This window comes from Diadema antillarum, unplaced genomic scaffold, assembly GCF_040938485.1.
Source record: "Diadema antillarum isolate AM-2024a unplaced genomic scaffold, OU_Dant_1.0 scf00000211, whole genome shotgun sequence".
Lineage (NCBI taxonomy): Eukaryota > Metazoa > Echinodermata > Echinoidea > Diadematoida > Diadematidae > Diadema > Diadema antillarum.
In genome coordinates, this window is record NW_027271100.1 from 2,005,049 (window position 1) to 2,027,370 (window position 22,322).

Sequence of the window (22,322 nt, forward strand, 5' to 3'; positions counted from 1 at the left end):
GTGTGAAGTGTGTGTGCACGCACACTGATACATGCAGAAAAATGTGGCGGGACGGCCATATGTATACATGACATCGTGACGTTTAGCAGGTGTGAGGCAATCTGATGCTGTGATTGGCCTTCTACTTAGGGAATTCCCCGTCTTCACACACACGCAGTCATAATGTACAGAATGTGTCACATACACACACAGCATTGTGCAGACCATATTCAAGCTTTCCACACAACACACACCCATACGATATAACCACATACCAATCCACAGACGATCTTGATACAATCGCAAGCTATATAAATTTACAAATTCAAACATCTACATTTAATAAGAAACACATTCTTGATATTGGATTTCCTTGGCGAAAAACATCTTCTTACCCATAAAGGTGAGTAATTCCCTCACACACAATATCAAGTTATCAGTATTGATTGAAATATGATGGGTAGTCCCACATGTGCAAATTAATGTCTTTATTTTATGCCTTCTTTTATGCCTACTGATATAACGAGATATCGGCTATAACGAGGAAAATGACTCGGTCCCGACCATCTCGTTATATCGAGTTTCCACTGTATGTTTTGCAACTGATCCGCGAAGATTACTTTTTGATATATAGATGTTCATGTATACTTTGGAGGCTCACATTACTTTTGCAAAGATGATGGCTCTAACTCTATGGTACTGAAAGGGGAATAAAAGTGAAGCATATACATGTACAGCCTGTTTGTGGATTGAGTGAATGCAGTTGTATTGAACATATCAGTGAAAGTTTGAGGAAAATTGGACTATCTGTTATGAATATGTACAGTATTTCAAATTTTGGTGCAAACTTCGCTGGAAAATTCCACAAAACTTCATGTTTTATAAAAAGTACACATCAACTTAATACTCCATGTACGTATTTCCTTTTTTTTTTTTTTGGAAAGAAATTAGTCAAGTTCCCTTTCATTATGTTAGAAAAGCAAAAGTGTGTTGAATGTCTTTAAATCATTGTCCATACATGACATCAAAGTCTTGTAATCTTCTCTTCTAGCGATGGCAGCATCAAAACTTTAAAATTCATAAATACATTGTATGTGCTTATTACTCTGTGTGTATGTGTGTGTGTGTGTTTGTGTGTCTGTCTGTCTGTCCCTGTTTGTCTGTGGGTGTGCAAAAGATGGAAAATGATTTGGAGCAGCTGAGCATAATTATTATGAAATGCCAGAACTACCAGTGTGACTCAAGGGAAATTGAAAACTCAAACACACTCGTAAACATTAATCTCCACGCATTCCTTATTCACAGCCCTCAGAATTCTCATATTTTTCAGCTTGCACAAGGTCGGTCAAATGTCAAGACCTGAACATGTGTGACAGAACTCCCATGCAGAGTAACATCTTTTTACAAAACATAGAGCAGTAAAGAACAACTCAGAAAATAAACCCAACAGAGATTCTAGACTGAATTACGATTTGCACATTTTATTGAAAAATTATGTGAAAGTGAAATACTATTATTACAAAGTACATAATAACTAATACACATACAATATACTTTGAGTAATTACTGCAGATGCATTTGTGGTACATGAAACCATGAAAGACTTAAATAAGAATTTGCAACAGAGTTATGTTTATATTGCTACCTTCTAAAAAGCAATATGTGTACACTGTAGTGAGAAGAGATAACTGCTGTGCAGAATTTATAATGTGTCACAGTATCACAATATCAAACCCTTTAACAGGTATTTCTTGAGACCAGCCCAAGGTTAATGATTCTACACTGTATATTCAGTTCTTTTTTTTTTTCACAAATACAATTACAAGAGAAATAACACTCTTTAAATAGTGTTATTGTTTTTTTTTCAATGAGACATAAAAAAGCAAACTAAAAGGAAACAATGGATTAAATGTAAGTAGAATTGGGAATGTTCTTAGAATGCATGGACACTTATACAATGTAATATCAGCATTTTCTCAAGGGATGCTGATCTTTATCTCAACATGCAAAGTCTACTAATTATGTCTCTGGGCCCCAGAAGGTCCACTAAGTATTTTTGTGATTTGCACAGCTAGCCACAGATAACTCGGAGGAGAGGGTAACGGAAACTACTGGCCCATGTTGCATTATAGACTAGCTACAATGATGATTCACTACGTTTACAAATACCATGGTCACGTTTACAAAATCTGAGAGCTTACTGGCTGTTACAAGTTTTTATGCAAGAAAATGCTAGCTTGGCTTTCAACTACATACATGTATTCTCACAGTCGGACATCTGAGTGGTTGGGGGCTAGAGTGAAAACAATACCACAATCGGCATATTTTCAAGATGGAATAATCCACTTTTCTTCTATGATTGACTTTGAAATTCCATGAAACTATGAGATATTTAAAGGGGAAGGCTAGTAACTGATCAGTGGGAATCAGTGGAAATGCTGGGAGATGATTGTTCCAATCCTTATGGGATTCATTCAAGAGTACATTATATATCTATTGTTGTGTGAAAATTATTTGCTTCTGAATGGTCTCATATTCAAGTAATGTGCAGTTTAATGTTTCCAGGTAAGCGTCCCTGGTCAGTGACGGGGCATTAAACTGCACATTACTTGAATATGAGACCATTCTGAAGCAAATAATTTTCACACAACAATAGATATACAATGTACTCTTGAATGAATCCCATAAGGATTGGAACAATCATCTCCCAGCATTTCCACTGATTCCCACTGATCAGTTACTAGCCTTCGCCTTTAACCTTAACATTTATGATAGCCAAATGAAATATTGATAAATTACATAAAGGAATAGAGAAAGGATTCTGAACACAAACGATTCGTCTGTATTTGCAACATAGATTCATGATTCATACACTGCATGCTTGCATGCATGATGCACTGCACTCACACTCCAGCTCCACACATGTACTGTACAGGCGAGCTGCTTGTTTCATTCCAGCTATACCGGAAGTGATGTATAACCAACCATGAGAACAAAACTTGCAAGGGTTCTGGTATGAAACCACATACCATGCCATGGTTATATTTCAGCAGGATTGCCATCAGGTTTGAAATTTGTGAGACTAGTATACAAATGATGCACAGGTCTGGGTGTGTCAGAGTTGTGTGCATAACGTAACTATGGAATGCTTAACCAACAAGGTGAAGCCGAGTGGGTTTAGGCTAAATTCCATAGTTACTGCATGCACACTATTGCGACTGACTTATGAAAAGACGTGTGTCATCTGATTTATAGAATGGGGGACAATTTTTTTTTTTTTTTGATCATGTACTCTGGTGGTAAATTTACTGGATGCATTTTCTTTTGGCTTGCCATAGACAAGAGCCATGCATCCAGTAATTACCGAATGCATGGCAAAAATACTGGATGCATGGTTTTCTAGCTTGCGTAAAAGTGCGCAAACTCTTGCTAAAAATGTTTGATATCATGTTCACATTGGCTCTCCTCTGTGAGGCAGAAGAGTGCAGCCAGTAAAACTCAACACACAGCTCTTGACCAATGAGATGAGACTGTAGGATTTTCGCTACCCATTCTATAACATATATGTACCACTACTGTCTTAGTCTAGCTCACTGGCAAACATTACCCATCAAGGCTTCCATTGTGGAGATACTTGTGAGCAAGGCTTGCAGTTGCACCTTGAGTTCTTCCTTGGATTATTATGCAGTAAGGCAACCTTGAAGTTCTGATTATCATTGACTGTTAAACATTTTATATGTCTGTTCTCCTCAACATTTCGATTACCGCTACCCTAATTTACAAGAATAATGTTGAGCAACCGCTTAAGCATAATATACTCAAGTAAATTCTAAATACTTAATTTACTTGATGTATAATTTGTCAAGGTGTATATATTTATGAAATCTTCATTATGTTATTTTCATGAGATGAACAAATACCCTTTTCAGTAACTTATGCATTATTTGCCAGCTCCTGGCCCGAGCTAATTTGGCCTGCGCCAAGCAGTAAAAATTGCGTTCAGTAACTATAGCAGAGCCGCGCTACTTTTACGATGACCCATTCATCATGAACTCCCCCACGTAAAGCATAACTAAAATGGTAACTGAACGCGCACTCTGGCAGAGGGCACGGCCAGGTAATTGTGACCTTTGACATGCAAGGAATTTTGGCCTGAGCTGATATCGTTCATAAACTCTTCGATCAGCACCAGGCCCGAGCCTGACCCACTCCTGGTGCTAGCTTCAGCAGCGCCAAAATAGCCTGCTCCTGGCGCGGGCCACTTTGGCCCTACCCATTCATAAACTCAAATTTTACAACTTAGCTCGGGCCTGGTCCGAGCAAGAGTTACTGAAAGGGGTATAAGTCTAAGACCACATCAATACACACATTTTATAGGTAGAGCGTTCCAAATGTAAGTTGTATATTGAGATATTAAGTTACATATAATTCATTTTGTTACAAAACACGAGGCAGCAACTCAACTACGAGACATTGTACAACAGTTTTGCATGCTAATAAAGAACAAAACAATATGAATTTGATTTACTTGCTCCAGTCAAGATCCAAACCATTGAACACAAATACAGATATAGACTATTTCTAATTGTTGCAAAATTGTATGTAAAAATATAACACTTTATTGCCTGCACAATCTATCCATATGTGCTAACATTAGATCCATTGTATTATAACAACTCTTAATGTGCCAATCACCAATGAGCATGAATCACCTAATGGGTTCACACAAAAAACAAAACAAACAAACAAAACGGAGCTTTACACTAAATCAGCTACAAGGCCTGCAACTGACACTTTGAATGTTAATGCATGCAAGTACTTTATGAGTACAATGTAAGACTGTCCAATGGTTTACCACTTCGTAAATATCCTGACTAGAATATTACAAGGTACCTCAACACCTGGCCAAGAAATCCTTGTGGTTCTAGACCCTAAAAGTCTTTTTAGCTCAGTGACTCCTCCCGGATAAGTCAGTATCCACATGTGTGTTTACAAATGAATACCATGTCAGCGCATTAAAAAAAAATGCTTGCTCTGCATTATAAACAGGTCTCAAAGAATTATACTCTGACTTGAATATTTTTGGCAGTCTGTGCAGCCTGCCTTGCCTTTACCACCACTTCCTTAGCACGCTGTCTCTCTACTAGCCGTGATCCATCAAAGAGACCCTCATTTCTAGGTAAACCGTGGGTACCATCAGCAAATGTGAGAAGACCTGTAGGACCAAGGGAGTGACATACACTGAAGTTAGAAGGTAGGATGAGTTTGAATTGTTTAACAACAATAACAATAACAATAACAAAGTTTAACAGTAACAGCAATAGAAATAAAAATAACAATAACAATAACACTGGTTTGAACATTTGGGCTCACATATCTTACCCAGTCCATTCACTTTGCCTTGCTTGAATTCACCCTCAAACAGCATTCCATCTGGTCGTGTGAAGACGCCAAGACCCTCAAATTTGCCCTGCTGAAATTGACCTTCATATCTGAAGAAGAAAAATGGAAGAAGAGATAATGATGTGGGAAGAACATCCAATGCTGCAACCCTGAAGCTACAGAAACATTTAATGTGTGAAAGGCAAGCACTCACATCACACTACATTGTAATAGAATCTTGACTTATACACCACACCCAACCATGAAAATAAAGAAATGTCAATGCCCTCAGTAGCTGTCTTACCTTTTTACTTTGAGCAAGTTGTAAAAGTAAAAAGTGTCTAACTTTAAAGGTCAAGTTCGCAGCTAAGCTGAAGCACTGCAATTATGCAAATAACACAGTGAATTGGTACTGTATACGCCATATATTTAGCGAGTTTAAATTTTTGCGAATCAGGACTTCCCGACAAGTTCTCGAGTGGTTGAATTCGCGATCAGGGAGTACAGTACTGAATGGAGAAATGTGTGCGTGCACAGCACATTCACGTCGGGATCAGAGTCAATATTTTCGCGTGTATTTAAATTTGCAAATAGCACCTGATTCGCGAAATTCACGAAAATACAAACCTCGCGAAATATTCAGCATATACAGTATTTGACTGAGAAGTATGTCAGAATGTGCACAAATCAAGGTCTTCTTTCTCCCACGCTTTCCCTTTTTAACAAAATCTCTCCAAACCTGCCATGTACATGTAGACTAGGTGGTATGTTGTTAATAACAATCACTTAGTGCCAAGATGTGCAAGGATAATGAATATCAGCAATATACTTCTCATGTTTGTATCCTTCAAACATTTTAATCTTTAACTTAATGTTTATAATAGGTTGAGGTCATTGGATTAATTGTGTATCGGATTGATATTCGGGAGGATTTGATGTCGGGCATGAGTTTTTCTGAGACGGGCTATCATTATAACATATAATTATGAAGTATAGTTGAGATGTGTGTAGGGTTTGCATTTAGTCGAGTTCATTGTTTTATGTGATGGGAGTGTTCTGCCGTCGGGTGGGCTCTGGCTTGAGGCTTTGAAAGGGCTCTTCTTTTGTCCATCTAGTCTGAGTACATTTTGTTATTTTGAGTTATGTGAGGGAAACCAGTGTCTTTCAAGATTTATCGGGACAGATTGTCGTCACTTGCACTTCTTCATTTGTAATCTATTTGGTTAAGAATTAAAATGGGAATGTTAAAATTTATTGTTTTGATATAATTTAATTTTAATCTGTGGCCCTATGTTTAGGTTGAGGCCACTGGATTAATTGTGTATCGGATTGATATTCGGGAGGGTTTGTTGTCGGGCATGAGTTTTTCTGAGACGGGTTATCATGATAATATATATATATATTTTTAAATATATATGAATATAAATTAAAGGTTTATAATAATGGGGCGTCCCCATCCGGGCCTGGGCTATTCCAGGGTTTTTGTTTTGTTTTGTTGTTTTTTTCCGGTTCCCCGGGGTGGAGTCGTCTTATGTGATATTGATAATTTATGTAATTTATTGTTATTGTTATGTTAATGGGGCGCGGAATGAATGACCGTGTCTCATTGTGAATAATTTATGTATGCGGAATCGCCCCACTTTATTATATTGGACTCACTGGAATACAAAATAATGCAAATGTTTGTTAAAATTCAATAGGTATGTTAAATGCCGTCAAGAGAAAAGTGTATCATGTATGTACTACTCTTGTCCTAGTTTTCTTCTCCTTCTTCGTCTTCTTCTTCTTCATGCTATTTTACTTTTCTCCTTTTCTTTCTTAGTCTCCATTTTCTCTACTCCTAATCTTTCTGGTCTCATTTCTTATCCTTTTGCCTGCTTATACAATATTTTTCACACTTTGAATATGTGTAGGATTCTGTCAAAGTTATGTGTATTTATGTTCGTAAATCTTCTGTAACATTGTGTGATATTTATGTATATGCCCTGCTTATTCTGTTTATCCAGTTATGTCCTGGGCTTTTATGTTTTGTATTTATGTATTCCTTTGTTTGATTTGTATATCAATAAAGTGATGAAATATATGGTACTAATGCCTTTTCTGCATCCAACAGCTGTGCAACACAAGAAACCAATAGGGTGTGTTAAATGAATTACAGGCACTTACAGTAGATTTTCAAACAAAAGTAGGGGCATAACATGCAATATAAATGAGACAAATAAATATGACATTAATACACCTTTTACATACATCAACAGTCAATTTCACAACACCACAATACAGGGTGTACTGTAGAAGTGAATAGCATTTTCATGAGATTATTATTATTTCTTTTTTGTAAATGCCCCTCCCACCCCCCACCCCCCCACACACACAAAGAGACAAACAGACACATACAAACACATGTTATTGATTAAAAACTCTTTTTTTTTTTTTACATTAGATCTTATTGCTTATTTTTATTTTATCTTATTGCTTACAAAAAGAAGCCAAATCAATGACTCTGAAAGAACAGAAGAATGAAAGAAGTAGATTTTAAAAAGAGCAGTAGCCAAAGCTATGTAGCTGTACCTGGATCCATCAGGAAAGAGTATTGTACCATGGCCGGAGCAGAGACCACTGTCAAATTGACCAGAGTACTTTGTTCCATCTGAGAGATACAGCTCTCCTACACCATGTCGTTTCCCTGGTAAGTATATAGCACAAGGGATGAGAGATATGAACTGAAAAGAATGTACATGTGTATGCCAAATTATTAACAGCTTGTTGTAATGACTCCCTGGCTACAATCTGCCTACATTGCTTTTTGTTTTGTTTTCCTTCACAAATAATATTCTATATCCCTTCAATATTAATCATTCTAACTACATGACTGGTACTTGGTATCAAACGCCCTTAGTAGTGGCACAGGTACATCATCCCTAACATTTCAGAAGGATAAAAACATGAAAAACAAAAAGGAATGAGAATAAATATTTTAAACACCCCTTCATCATTTGTTAACGAATGCATTTGGAAAAGACAATGAAAATGCATTCTCATGGCTGATGGATAACACATGCTGCACAAAGAATGCTTTACAAAGTATGAGAAATGACTAATATTGAACAGATGAAAAGTGAATGCAGTATTAGCTAATCAAAGCTTTCCAAGTAATGGAGTTATTAACAGAATATGTTATGACAATATGCTAAATAGTGTGTCAGTCCACCATTTATAATGAGCAGATACGAGGGACTTTTGGGCAGGACAATGGTCACATTGAAAGGTCAAGTGCATCAACTCTGAATATTAATTATTAAATCAATAATGTACTTCCATCACTCCTAGTGTAAATTTGAAATACGTCCACAGGAAGTCAATGTAAATTCATAATTACGATGATATTCAGGTTGAGCTAAAGATAATACTGTACATTCCGTATAATTGTCATCATAAAAATGGGAATAAATCAATACAGTATTGACTATATCAACGGTAAAGTAATAAAATGTTTTTTGAGCATTTACAAGCAAGTGACTATGGCATTAACTTCACGGTGGCCAGACTGCAAGCTTCCCATAGGCTAGTGGCAAAATAATTCCACAGATCTTCTGAAACTTTTTGAATTGCTCCACCTCCAAGTGAATGAATGCACACTCATGATTGTCATATGTGACAGTAAAGTCACTAAAGACCCACAGTATGACACACTCTCTGTGCTTTATCAAGCGTGTCATCACACAGAAATCTACATTTCGTGAAGGTGTCCCAACTTCAGGTCTTGTAGAAATGTACATCAACTAATCAAGAGAGCTAGCCCTTTTACATGTACCCTAAGCAAAACTCTGAACACAAATGCTGTTTCATATCCAAATAAACCAATGTGTATCAAACTTCCACAGAATTAAATCTTTATATGTATCAATTCCTTTATATAAATCTTAATTACATGCATAGCAGAACATGTTTTGTTCAGTTTTGATATTCAGTGGTGGCACTTAGTACTGGTAAACACATGGTCGCAGTTGACATAGTGCATGCTGTGTTAAAACATAAGTGCTTAGACGCAATCTACCATAGGCCTACAATGTACTTTGTTTTAACAAATTTGAACTGACTGGGCCATACTGTTACTGTTTTATGGTCCCCAGGGCAGTGCCGCCACCTAAAATTGAAGTTGCATCGACACTTCCCATAATCTGACGTGTTCTAGCTAAAATTCATTGGAAAGATCCCACGCACATCGGAAAATATTTTGTGCAATTTTCAAGCAGTTACCGGTACGTTGTATCTAAAATAACTCTGTCCATAAGCTTGGATTCCAATCTGCATCAGATAGTTTCTAGCACTAGTGCAAAACACTGTGTCTTCATGTGAATTTGGTAGAAATGGAATTGACTGCGACCAGCCCGAACGCGAAGCCACATATAGCTGTGTGAAGGAGCGCCCCAGGGTTAAACTGAAATATGACTGAACACTCACCTTCCAGCCATTCTCCTTTGTATTCTTCACCGTCAGGGTACTTGTAAACACCATGGGCAGTCATCATGACCAATTAATGTCACTCTACAAACATGACAAAAACAATACAAACAAAAACAGCCATTAGGCCAAATTATGCATTGCCATTAGTAATAGTACAGATTGACTCCTCTGCTCATCTATACAGTGTATACAAAGTGGTGTAGATCCTATATTTTAGTGGGATTGGGTTTTGGGGGCAGTCAGCCTTGACTTCCCCCTCCTCTCTACTGTACTTTACGACCTTAATTTACATCCCGACTAGCCCCGGAGACCGCGCCACCAGGCGCGGTCCTGGCGGCTTCCCCGCAGTTTCGCTTATGTTAGTTCCTAAGTATTCTGTGCGCTTGTGCAAGTGATTGTGAATTCTGTGAACATCGGTGAGCTGCTTATAAGACATCATTTTGTGCATCACAAGCAATGAAATGCGTCAAACAGTCGCCGATGATAGTCATTTAGGTTTCATCGACCCATGTAAGTATTCCTAGTAGTTTCTGTTGAAAAATTAAGGAAATATAGCGCCGCAAAGGCACCCGTTTGTTCAACATGAAGATCTTTTATGGGAGCACGGCGCAGCCGCCACACTGCGTGTGGCGGCTGTCGCAGTAACATCCCGACCAGATGCCCTGCTGGGCTGTGTAACTCATTAATATAGTTACCCGAACGCGAACAGGATCTCACTATCTGTGTTACGGAGCGCCCCGGGGTTTAATAGTACTCTCGATCTCTACACAGGTTGAAGTCTTGAAGTTTCTTATAGGTGTAACGTTAGGGGGTCATTTATAGCCTGACCGACCAGACGCTGTGTTCTTTATACAGCGACTGGGCTGTGTATCGTTAGGGGGTTAAATTATACCAGAAAAATAGATTCTACACTCACCTTAGCCCGACCAGACGCTCCCTGTGCGATTACAGCGACTGGGCTGTGTATAGTTATACACTCACCTTTAACTACACGCAGCGCAGCCGCTGTCGCGAAGCACAGCGGTCTGGTCAGGCTACACTCACCTTTAACTTTTTAATGTTATAATGTCAAAAAGCAGAAGAGACGAGTCATCTGCGCGACGGTAAATTACTGTTAAACAGTTTAATAGATCCCAAGTCACACAATTCAACTGACGTCGCCCCGTTGTTTGTTGTGACGAGGGTGCACGGCCATGGTAGTGATTTGTAGGGTTGGTAGTAATTCGGGTCACCCCACCCAGTACAGTCCCGGATCTTTGCAGTCAGGTGCAGTGAGTGATTCAGTGAATTATTTCTAATGCCACGTTAATTACTCTGTTGTAACGATAAACTCTAACACTAAACCCTCTGTAGCCATTTAGGCAATATGTTACTCACCTTTTAAATTTCGACAACACAAATCGAAGACAACTAATACGGTTAGATTCTACTAACTTGCCTGATCTTGAGCGCAGTATACTGTGTACCACCAGTCTAGTCAAAGAGGTTGTAATCAAAGATCTTAGATTTTGCTGTGTACTGTATACATGGACCAAAGCATGGACATGGACAGCTCATGAGCGCACACACAGTCTAGTTGTGTGTCGAGTCATGTCCCTTTTGTATTTACCCCATACTCAAGCGCATGCATGCGGATGCAAGCGTTGATTGTCATCTGCTGGTGCGTGCACGCTCGGATCAGTCAGCTGTGTATTGTATGTCTACGTCTGTGCCAGTTGAAAATAGAATACACAGCCTATAATTCTATGGTGTCTTTGTAGTAACTAAAATATATCAGCAAACCATTCGACGTACACGTTTTTTCAACGTATGCAATTCAATTCAATTTCAATTTTCAATTTCACTTTATCTGTTCAATTCCACCAAGAATAACAAATCACAAAATAATAATATTGGGCTAAAAGACAAAAATCAAGGTATAATTATAATGCCCCCTTTCTTTACCCTTTTTGGTCTTTATAGGGGATGGCTATATAGTAACTGATCAGTGGGAATGGGGAATGATTGTTCAAGTCCTTGTGGGATTCTTTTAAGAGTACATTATATATCTATTGTTGTGTGAAAATTATTTGCTTCAGAATGGTCTCATATTCAAGTAATGTGCAGTTTAATGTTTCCAGGTTAGCATGCCTGTACAGTGACACGGGGCATTAAACTGCACATTACTTGAATATGAGACTGTTCTGAAGCAAATATAGTTTTCACACAGCAATGTACTCTTAAATGAATCCCTCAAAAATTGGAACAATCATCCCCCAGCATTCCCACTGATTCTCACTGATCAGTTACTAGCCATCCCCTTTATATAAAAAGGGCAAGGAATGATTTAGGCATTTACGTATTTCTGCCAGATATTTTGAGACAATCAAAAGGAACTGTGTAGTACTGATTGAGGAGAGGATTCAGCTTGTATAGTTCTACGAGATATTTAGAAACCACTCTAAATGTTAAAGAGCATGCAATTCTAAGGGGAATCAAAACTTTATTTGATGAAAATCGGTTTTGAAATGACTGAGATACCAACGTATATAAAAAACAATGTCAAACAAAGAGATCCTAATAAAAGTCGTGGCCTGTCTAATTCTATTACGATTGCTTTTTCTTCTTCTTCTTCTTCGTGTATCAACACCCCTTAGTAGGGGCCAACCGGACAGGGGGTGCGCTGGTGTTAAAAGTTGCGCGGAGAGAGAAGTGTGGGGTTTAGTTGCTTTGCTCCTGGATGTATTGTATGGTTGCTGCTTTAAAAGAGTCCTTGCTTGCGATGTTAGAAACTGTTGATGGGAGTGAGTTCCAGTCTATGATTGTTCTTGGAATGAACGAGTATTTATAACAGTTTTTGTTCGTGGCGATTGGGATGAAGCTTGTAGTGGATGATTTCCGGAGAACCCTTCGGACCGGACGCAGGGCTTTTCGAACTGGGATGGATAGGCGACCCGCAAGCGCTTCGCGGAATGTGGTGATGCGGCCTACTCTGCGTCGATGTTTCAGCAGCTCCCAGCCCAGCTCACGCTTCATTTTAGTAACACTACTGTGTCTAGAGTAATCACCTCTAACAAAACGCGCTGCTCTGCTCTGCACTGCTTCCAGTCTGTCTACCAGAGTCTGAGTGTGGGGGTCCCAGACTGTAGAACAATAATCTAGTAATGGTCTAACAAGAGTATGTCGTATCTTTAATTCTATTGTTACAGTCATGAAGGTTTCGCCTTAGAAATCCTACAACACTGTTGGCTTTAGCACATGTTCTGTCGACGTGCGCATTCCATGACAAATCTGATGATATATCAACCCCCAGGTATCTGTGACACTTTGTCTCTATCAATGTGCTGTTGTTTAATGAGTACTGGTATTTAACCGGGTTTTTTGCATGTGTGATGTGTAAGACATGACTTTTTTGGGATACCTCAGCCATTTCAAGGCCAATTTTTATGAAATAGCTATGAATCCTTCTTAAAATTACATTCTCCTTCATATTTCATGCAGGTTTCTCATTATCTCAACAAAAGTGTATAAACCTGAATACTGCACCTCAACCAGTTGTACCAGATACAGTTCCTTTGAGCTCGTCATTGGGTATATGATCGCTTTTGGAACAGAGTCCATTACTTTATATGCTCGCCAAAAGTAAGGAAACCACAACTAATTGAATGTGGATTGAGTAAAAGCAGCAATGTAGTACATGTCAGAACAAATCAACGAAATTTTGAGCAAAATCAGAATCTTGATCGAAAAGATATGAATTTCAGTGCCATTACCACTGAAGACTATATTAGTATAGCCTACAAATACTGCAGTGGTGCACATGTGACTGCTGATGACGTCATGAATGAATGAATGAATGGATGAAATTGTATCTTTATTCAGCAAATCATTGATCGCAGCCAAAGGCTGAATTACAAATGATTTTACAAAAAATGAAAAATATACATACACAGTATTGTATAAATATAAATATGTAAAATTACAAAATCATAATAACACGCAGGCTCATACAAAACAAGAACAATAAAGAGAGAGAGGGAGAAAACCCTCAGGCACTGCATACATATTAAAAATAATGAAAGTTTGAATTGTGTGGATACCACGACCTTTGACCCAAAAGTTTCCAAGACAATCACTGCCAATCAGTTCATGCAGATACTCACTAAGTTCCAAGTGAATGTACCTTGAACTATTTCCGAGATATGATTGAACAAAAAAATGAATTTTAACATTTCCACTTGGCGTTTGACCCTAAAGGCAAACACTGCCAATCAGTACAAGCATAGGCCTATTCACTGAAAGTTCCATGAATGTACATTGACCGATTTCTGAGATATGAGGAAAAATTTGAATTTTAACATTTTCACTTGACGTTTGACCTTGACCTTTGACCTCATGGCCGGCCCGATATATTCTCTCTCTTAAAGAGAAAAATCTTTATCAGGTAATACAAATACACATCACGCTTCAAAAAATACCCTCCGGGGATTGCACAAACATACGGGAGAAACAATGAAATATTGAGCATTTGACCTTGACTTTATACTTTATGCTCTTTGTACCATTTAGGAGCCTTGTTTACTATGTAGTGTTATTTGTCTCATTTGTCTATTTGTCTCATCCCCTTATACGGAGGAGGGCCGTAAAAGTAAGAAAAATATGATAAAACTCCTCCGGAAAGACGGGTTTTTCTGTCCATGTTTTTTTTTTCTTTTTTTTTCTGACAGTCACCATAAGGCAGGCGTTCCTAGCTAGGGGATCCTCCTTGCTAGGGGATCCCCCTTGCTAGTATACTCGCGAAGATCTTTGGTACACGTGCCAGTAACCACGCCCCCTTGACCCCATCCGGATCCACCGCATCATCACGATGCACACATCATGCTGGTAGTATACTGGGTAGTGCGCGTCTGGTGGTTTTCCCCGAGCTGTGGAACGCGAAAGGCTCGGATACGTGCTGGCTACCAACGACGCGATTGAGAGCCGTGAAACAGCGACCATACTGTTACCAATGACCTCTGATGTTATTAGCGAATGCAGGGAAGGACACAACCAGGCGATCAACCAAAAGTCAGACTATTTTCACTGTTTACTGATAATATACCGACTCAGCTGGTGTGTATTCGAACTGCGACTAGAGTCTCACTAGACTCTGCATCCAAGCATCTGCCCGTGCATATCGAGGATGTCAAGGTGTAGACATCAAAAGCAAACGCTGACAACACATACTGCAGTACATGAATCTAACGGTGGTTGACGTAACCGGAGCAGTAGCAGGCAGGGACACATAAAGGCAGGGTACCCTGCTTAGCCAGAGCTGCACATCCGTTCTGGTTCAAACAACAAACTGTCTGTTCTAGTAGTGTTCAGTCATTCTTAGGTGAGTAGGACCAACGTCATACTGTTCTGGTTTAATATTAGTGTGATTCGTCGTAGGTAGGGCCTAATGAAAAAAAGTGTAGATTTTAATGAACAGCAAGTCAGCATCTCGACAAGTGCTATTTTGGAAAATTACCGAATCAGTGGGTCAGACATAGAATCTATGTCAATACACAGTGACTGTGTATTTCATTTGTGTATACAGTTAACGAGTTAGTGATGATAAGACTTAAGGTGGTATTCTGAAATCCTTCCTAGGAAGAAATTTCTTCCTAAGTCAGGATTTTTTCCTAAGTGGTATTCTGAAAATCTTCCTAAGTTTCTTCCTAAGTAGACTTAGGAAGAAACTTAGGAAGGGGGCAGGAATATGCAAATTTCTGACTTAGGAAGAAGTTGGTATTCTAAAATGCACTTAGGAAAGAATTTTAGGAAAATATTTAGGAAAGCTCCACCCCTGTCCTAAGTACGTTGTTAAGAATAGCAAGCTGCAAGCATCGTGATAGGCGCGCTTGTCAGTCATTGCGCGCACATGTACTTTGATGCGCGAAATGAGCGTGAGAAAGGGGACATGCCGCGCACTCGTGTATTTGACCCTACGTCATTGTAATATGCGATTGTCATTGGTTAGTTCCTTATAATACGGCATTTCGCATTGGCTTAGGAAAGGACGTGGGCGGGGATAAGGATGGCCTAATTTGCATTAAGAAGTGCCTAGGAAGAAATTTCAGAATACCAATTTTGTCTTTCCTAGGCACTTCCTAAGTTTCTGACTTAGGAAGAAACTTAGGAAGAAACATAGGAAGATTTTCAGAATACCACCCTTGGACTGGACAAAGTAAGAAATAGAATGCACATATGATGTAAATTATGACAATGACGTATAGTACATGTACCGGTATTTCTCATTCTGTGTTCATCCAGGCAGAAAGAAATCCCATCCAGAAAGATGGAAAAAGTGGATATGTTTGTTTGTTGAGGTTTGCGTGACATCAATTTATGCAAAACCTAACATGATTTTTTGATAAAACAATATTGATGCGAGATGTTTAAAGAATTGTGCAAACCAATGGAGAGTTGCACTGTATACTGTAAAACATCATATTCGCGGCATGAAATTTTCGCGAATTGGAGCCGACGGCCTTTTTTGCGGCATGAAATTTTCGTGAACTGCCACTGGCATTCAATGCATATAGTGTAGACAAGAACTCTCGCATTCTAATTTCGCGAATCTCGGCGCTCTCGAAATTCGCGAAATTAGAATGCACGCGAGCATTCCTATTACAGTCAGGCCTATAGTTATAGGGTGATGACCCCAATTCGGATCCCATACTCTCTAATCAGAGACTCCAACTCTCCCGTTTTCGACGGGAGATCTCCCGCCGAAAACCCATTTTTGCAAAATCTCCCGTTCTCCCGCTTGAGATTTAATTTCTCCTGCCCTGGCTCTGTGTCTCCCGTTGGAAAGGATTTCTTACTTATTGCTATTGCATGTTGAAAAAATAAGCCTTAGATAGCACCAGAGAGCATCTGAACTTCGCGCTTCGCACACATCAACTTGGAGTCTCCCGTTTGCTAGGGGTTTCAGGCGGGAGAATCTCCAGATCAGAAGGTGCTTTGGGTTGGAGTCTCTGTCTAATACTTTGCATATATTTGGATAGAGATTGCAGAGATAAATTATCTAGCTGTTTCATGAAGATATGTTAGACTTCTTACCTTGATTAACCTGAATGTTAGGAATATTAAGTATACAGAACTTGTTTTCCCCTCTGCATCCTCCTGAGTCTTGCTGAAAATCATATCTTTTGCACTCCTACAGTATTTCCAATGGGATCATAAAAAAAAAAAAACTTATCTGTTATATTCAGTGTTGATTTGTGCCAACTATTCATGTGATTTACATAATTTCTATCTTTTCATGTGACTGAAAATCTGCATTTTTTTTAACACTGAGATTAACCGAATTAAACCAGAAAACAAAAAAGCAAAAACTCATTAAAATGAAATTCATTAATAATATGAAATGGGAAGCTAAATGGACATTATTTTGCACATTTATTTTTAGCAACCCAATGTATTCAAATTTGGTGAGGCAATGTTATCACCTCACAATGTTGGACTATTACTTCATGCATAAAATATTATGAATATTGTATACAGTCAGTAATGTCAATCTGATGACAAGTACATGAGTTCCCTTGCTCTTGAAAAACCATCATTTATATGGTGAGGTTGTACAGCTCTTCACTGCTGATTGAAGGATTTATTGTGTATCCTCAATCCCCCATTTTTTTTTTTAATTTATAAAGAACAGAAAGTTGGATTAAAGAAGAAATGGTTGACACATAAATTCTCTATCTTTCTTATTCATCATAGATATACTTCTACCATTCTCTTTGTTGGAATTTACTCATATGTAAGCAAATTGATGGAGAATATAAGATAAAAAGGTCAGCCTTATTTTTTTTGAAACAAGAATGATTAGATATCCTGAGTAATTGTCAGCATTATATGGTATCGGCCTTCTGCAAAGCCATTAAATTTACATGGCAAGCCCTATAAAGTTGACAAAGTTCACTGCCAGAAATTTTGCTATTGGATGATGTGTGCTTATTTGGCAGAAGTGTTACTATGAAAGACCAAATTTACACAAATTTTATAAGTAATTTTAGGACTTGGTAGAAATTCAGATTAGACAATCATAGAGAATAAGACATGTGATAGTGATGTGTTCATGTAATTTTGATATGTTTTCTGTTGTCCTCCATTGCACAACTACTTTCATGGCAGAGCTAAATAACATTCTTTTATGCATCACTCATTGTTTCAGACAGGTACTTGATTGTGCAGCATGGCCACTGCAACATCACCAAAGATTGCAGAAAGTCTGCATTCCCATCTTATGTGCCCCATCCACCTTGACATTCTTAAGAACCCAAAGACTCTGCCTTGCCAACATGTTGTGTGTGCAGAATGCATCCAAAAATGGATCGATGCTCGAGGTGGGCAGCTCTTCTGTCCAGAGTGTCACGTGATGCAACCTCTGCCAGCTGAGGGTGTGCAGGGTCTCCCAAACAACTTCAAGATGGCAAGTATGTGTGACTTAGTAGAATCCCTCATGAAGTCTGAGAATGAGGTGGCTGCATGCGAAGAGCACCTGAAGAAACCTGTAGCCAAGATCTGTCTGCACTGCACGGTGCCAGTCTGTGAAGATTGCGTCAAGTCCAAGCACAAAACCCACAAGACCATTGCCATCGAAGAATTCCTCAGGCAGATGGGAGACCCACTTCCCAAGTTAGTCACACAAGCCAAGGGCAAGCTGCAGGAAATTTTCCAGGCTGTTGAAGTGCTTGAGAAGACCAGAACTGAGCTAAGGACCAACCACGATGCTGCACTCAAGGAGTGTGATGATCAGGTGCACAAATGGATGAAGGCAATCACTCAAGCCCAGGTCAAGATGAGGAGTGATATTGAGAGAGTCTACTATGAGAAGGAAGCGGGATTGATAGAGCAACTTGAATCTCTCTCATCAGCAAGGGCTGAAATAAATGAATGGATGGCAGTGGAGACTGACTCTGATGCAGAATCTAGTATGACAAAGTCAGTGATGACTGCTGCAGGTCAGCAAATGTGGAATAAACTAAACCAGCTGATGCAACAGAGCTTGAGACTTACACCAGAGCAAAACAGTCTGATCTCTTTGAAGTGGGATGCAGTTCTTGATAGTGCAATTCAGAAGGAAAACTTGGGATCTGTGGTGACTAAGGCTGTCCCTACCAGCCAGCAATCATCTTTGTCAGTTTCTGCACTCAGAGCTCCAGTACAGTCCGAAGTTACGGTCCAAGTCACACTTCGTGATGCTGTTGGCTCTCCTGTGCTTGGTGGTGACAGCTCTTCCCTCTCAGCATCCATTCAAGCTCCTGGTGGTTTCACTGGATACCTGCAGTTCGAATGTAAAAATGATAGTACATGTGTGTGTGAAGCTGTTTTCACACCGAAGTATATAGGCAAGTACAAGATAGAAGCACAGCTTGGTGGGAAGACTATCAAGAACAGTCCACTCAATATCATTTCCACACCAAGGGGTCAGATGACTCTTGATGAGCGAGGCAGTCTGAACAATCCTCATGATATTGTCAAGCATGACGATAACTTTTATGTTGCTGATAAAGGTAGCGGCCAGGTGCTCATCATGGACAAAGAATTCAAGCTGGTTGGGAAATTTTTTCCTCCGAGTGGGCAGGGATTGCATCAATACCAGCCGTATTCCATAGCCTGCACTGGCAGGACATTTGTGGTCTCTGACCCGAAGAATCACTGTGTGTTTGAATTTATTAATTCAGCCTACCTTCAGCGCTTTGGTCAGGATGTCCTCAAGCAACCTACTGGTGTTGCATGTGACAAAGCAGGAAAAGTTTATGTAGCAGATTGTCAGCAGCATTGTGTGCATGTCTTTAACCCTCTGAGGGAGCACATTGCAGTCCTAGGAGGACCGGGCTCCACCAGGGGTCAGCTTAAGCAACCTTGGTTCATTGCCATCAACTCCATGGGTGAGGTAGTGGTAGCAGATTTCGGGAACCACCGCATCCAGGTCATCAACCCAGAGACTGATGAGGTCAGCCGGCTCATCGATGTCCATTTGAACCAGAAGGTGTGGGATGTACGGGGTCTTGACGTAGACAAGAATGACAACATCTATGTCACAGTGAGACAGTCTGGCAACATGCGGGGATGGAGCTCAGAGTGTGTCATTGCCTACAGCCCAGAGGGCGTCTTCCTTGGCAACTTTGGAAGTGGTTTCAATTACATCCGAGGACTCACCGTTATCGAAGATGCTGAGAATACCATCGCACTGGTTGTTGATGGGGCTAATCATCGCATAAAAGGCTTCAAAATGTGAGGATCCTAAACTCATACTCAAGTGCATTCATAAATTGAACTTCACCTGCATTCAGCAGTGGAAAAATGACCAGTAGATTAAAGTACATACATAACATGATAGGACATTACAACAACATGCAAAGTTTCTGTTAATTTCAGATTTAGAGATAAGTTTACATCATTATGAAAACACAGGCCTGTTGTGTATCATGACCCTGTTACATTATGTCTTCATCTCTGGAATGGAAAATATAAGATGAGAATGTACTGTTTGTGTACACACCATAATCTCTGATGTATTATTTGATAATGATTCTGCATGCTGTTTGGTGGATAGACACTTTCTGCTAGAAACTGCAGAGCAAGAATTGGCATGCTGATGCATTCCAAGCTTAGTTAATGTGGTGCCAAAGAATTTTGTACAGTATCAGCAGGGAGATGGGATATCCCACCTCCCTGATACCAGGTTGCATGATTATTTTATATCGTGCATTAGTTACAAGATCACATAATTGATTGTTATACAGTGTTCTTATTAAGTACATGACTAAGTGCTAGTCAACTGTAGAAATTATTACTTTATCTTTGAAAAGAAAAAAAAATGTGAAAGTTGTTAGGAGAAAAGGAAATTGATCAAAAAATTAATGATATACATTGTATGTGCCATAACCTACATAATTACAAAAGAGTGTATGATACATTTTTATGCCTCCGCCATGAAGTGGTGCCGGAGGCATTATGTTTTCGGGTTGTCCGTACGTCCGTCCGCATTTGTTTACGCGATAATGTAACTTGAGTAATGTTGAATGGAATTTTACCAAACTTGATCCAAGTATAAAGTATGATGGGGCAATTATTTCATTAGATTTTGGGTGAAATCAACCGTAGGCCAAAGGTCAAGGTCAAATCATGAAATTGTATCTGTTTACGCGATAACTCAAGACTGGATCGAGCAAATTTCACCAAACTTTGTCCGAGGATGATGTATAATGAGACAATTACTTGATTAGTTTTTTAGTGAAATCAGACAGAGGTCAAAGGTCAAAGATCAAGGTCAAATCCTAAAATTTATCTGTTTACTTGATAACTCAAAACTGGATGAAGCAGCTTTCACCAAACTTGGTTCGAGGATGATGTATGATAGGGCAATTAGTTAAGTAGATTTAAGTGATATTGGCGAGAGGTTTAAGGTCAAAAGTTCAAGGTCAAATGCTAAAAATGTGACTATTTCCAAAGATATTTTCTTGAAACTTAGTATAGGCATGTACTACTGCGTAAAGATTCTCCAGAGAGAGTTTCATGTCATAAGGTCAAAGGTCAAAAGGTCAAAGGTTAGGTGAAAATGTTGCAATTTCACTTTTCTCGCGAATGGTTCAATGTATCTTCATGGAACTTGGTACATAGGCATGTACTGACTGGCAGGGATTATCTAGGGAATTTAGGGGTCATGGGTCAATAGTCATGGGTCAAAGGCCAAGGTCAACTCCTCCAAATTTTACTATGTACTTCCCTCATATACTAGTACATGTATATGCAATACTTGCACTATTAGTTTTAAAACTGATGTATTACCGAATGGAGATTCTCTGGGAAATTTCCAGCCAGAAGGTCAAAGGTCAAAGGTTAAGGATCAAAGGCCAAGTTTAAATGATAAAAAAGTCTATTTTGTACTGTAATTACACTCTTTCTTCATACCTTGAAAATTGCTCAATTCATAAACTTATAAAAGGGTCGGTCAGAAGTCAAGTAAAAATCCTCAATTCCCCAAATACGTATACCTGCACTCTTAGACAATTATAGCAAACCTAGTTCAAGGAAAGTGAACATTCAAGATATTTCGGACAAACCTGTCATTTTAATATTTTGCCATTTATGTGAAACTATCATCACACATTGTGAAGACATTGTACTATACACCTATTGGGAGAGTCATGCATTATGGCGGAGGCATCAGTCGCCATTTCTAGTTAACTACTACGTGCATATTTTGCAAACCATTAGTTGAAAAAAATGGTAATTTGCAAGTCTTTATTACATAGAGCCCAAATAAGACAAACCATCAATTTGGATGGCCAGGCATATGCTGCGAAGGGAAATTCTGTTTGTGTTCTCATATCCCAAATATGATTTCAAGGCAATGTCAGTGGCGGATCCAGAGGGGGGCGCAAGAGGCGCACGCCCCCCTTTATTTATCGTTAAAAACAAAAGAAATAAAAAGAAAATATGAAATGAAACCCGGAAGTGGCACCAAAAATAATAGT

At 39.1% G+C, this 22,322-nt stretch overlaps 2 protein-coding genes across 5 annotated transcripts; one reads left to right on the top strand and one right to left on the bottom strand.

Moving 5' to 3' along the window:
- Positions 1–2,691: 2,691 nt before the first annotated feature.
- Positions 2,692–11,326, bottom strand: LOC139724315 (MORN repeat-containing protein 4-like). 3 transcript variants are annotated; one of them, XM_071635458.1, is made up of 5 exons: positions 11,267–11,326; positions 9,826–9,909; positions 7,933–8,047; positions 5,362–5,471; positions 2,692–5,194 (listed from the first exon to the last, which is right to left on the bottom strand). In XM_071635458.1, exons 2-5 carry the CDS (start codon positions 9,890–9,892, stop codon positions 5,040–5,042), a joined length of 447 nt encoding a protein of 148 aa, XP_071491559.1. In that variant the 5' UTR covers positions 9,893–9,909; positions 11,267–11,326; the 3' UTR covers positions 2,692–5,039. The 3 variants fall into 3 exon arrangements, with proteins under 3 accessions (XP_071491559.1, XP_071491561.1, XP_071491560.1); XM_071635460.1 differs by having other exon boundaries at positions 11,263–11,313; XM_071635459.1 differs by having other exon boundaries at positions 11,206–11,297.
- A 3,422-nt stretch (positions 11,327–14,748) lies between these two features.
- On the top strand, positions 14,749–22,322 carry LOC139724345 (tripartite motif-containing protein 2-like). Of its 2 annotated transcripts, none has more exons than XM_071635495.1 (2): positions 14,749–15,184; positions 18,011–22,322. In XM_071635495.1, the coding sequence occupies exon 2, from the start codon at positions 18,032–18,034 to the stop codon at positions 20,078–20,080; it is 2,049 nt and encodes a 682-aa protein (XP_071491596.1). In that variant the 5' UTR covers positions 14,749–15,184; positions 18,011–18,031; the 3' UTR covers positions 20,081–22,322. The 2 variants fall into 2 exon arrangements, with proteins under 2 accessions (XP_071491596.1, XP_071491597.1); XM_071635496.1 differs by having other exon boundaries at positions 18,015–22,322.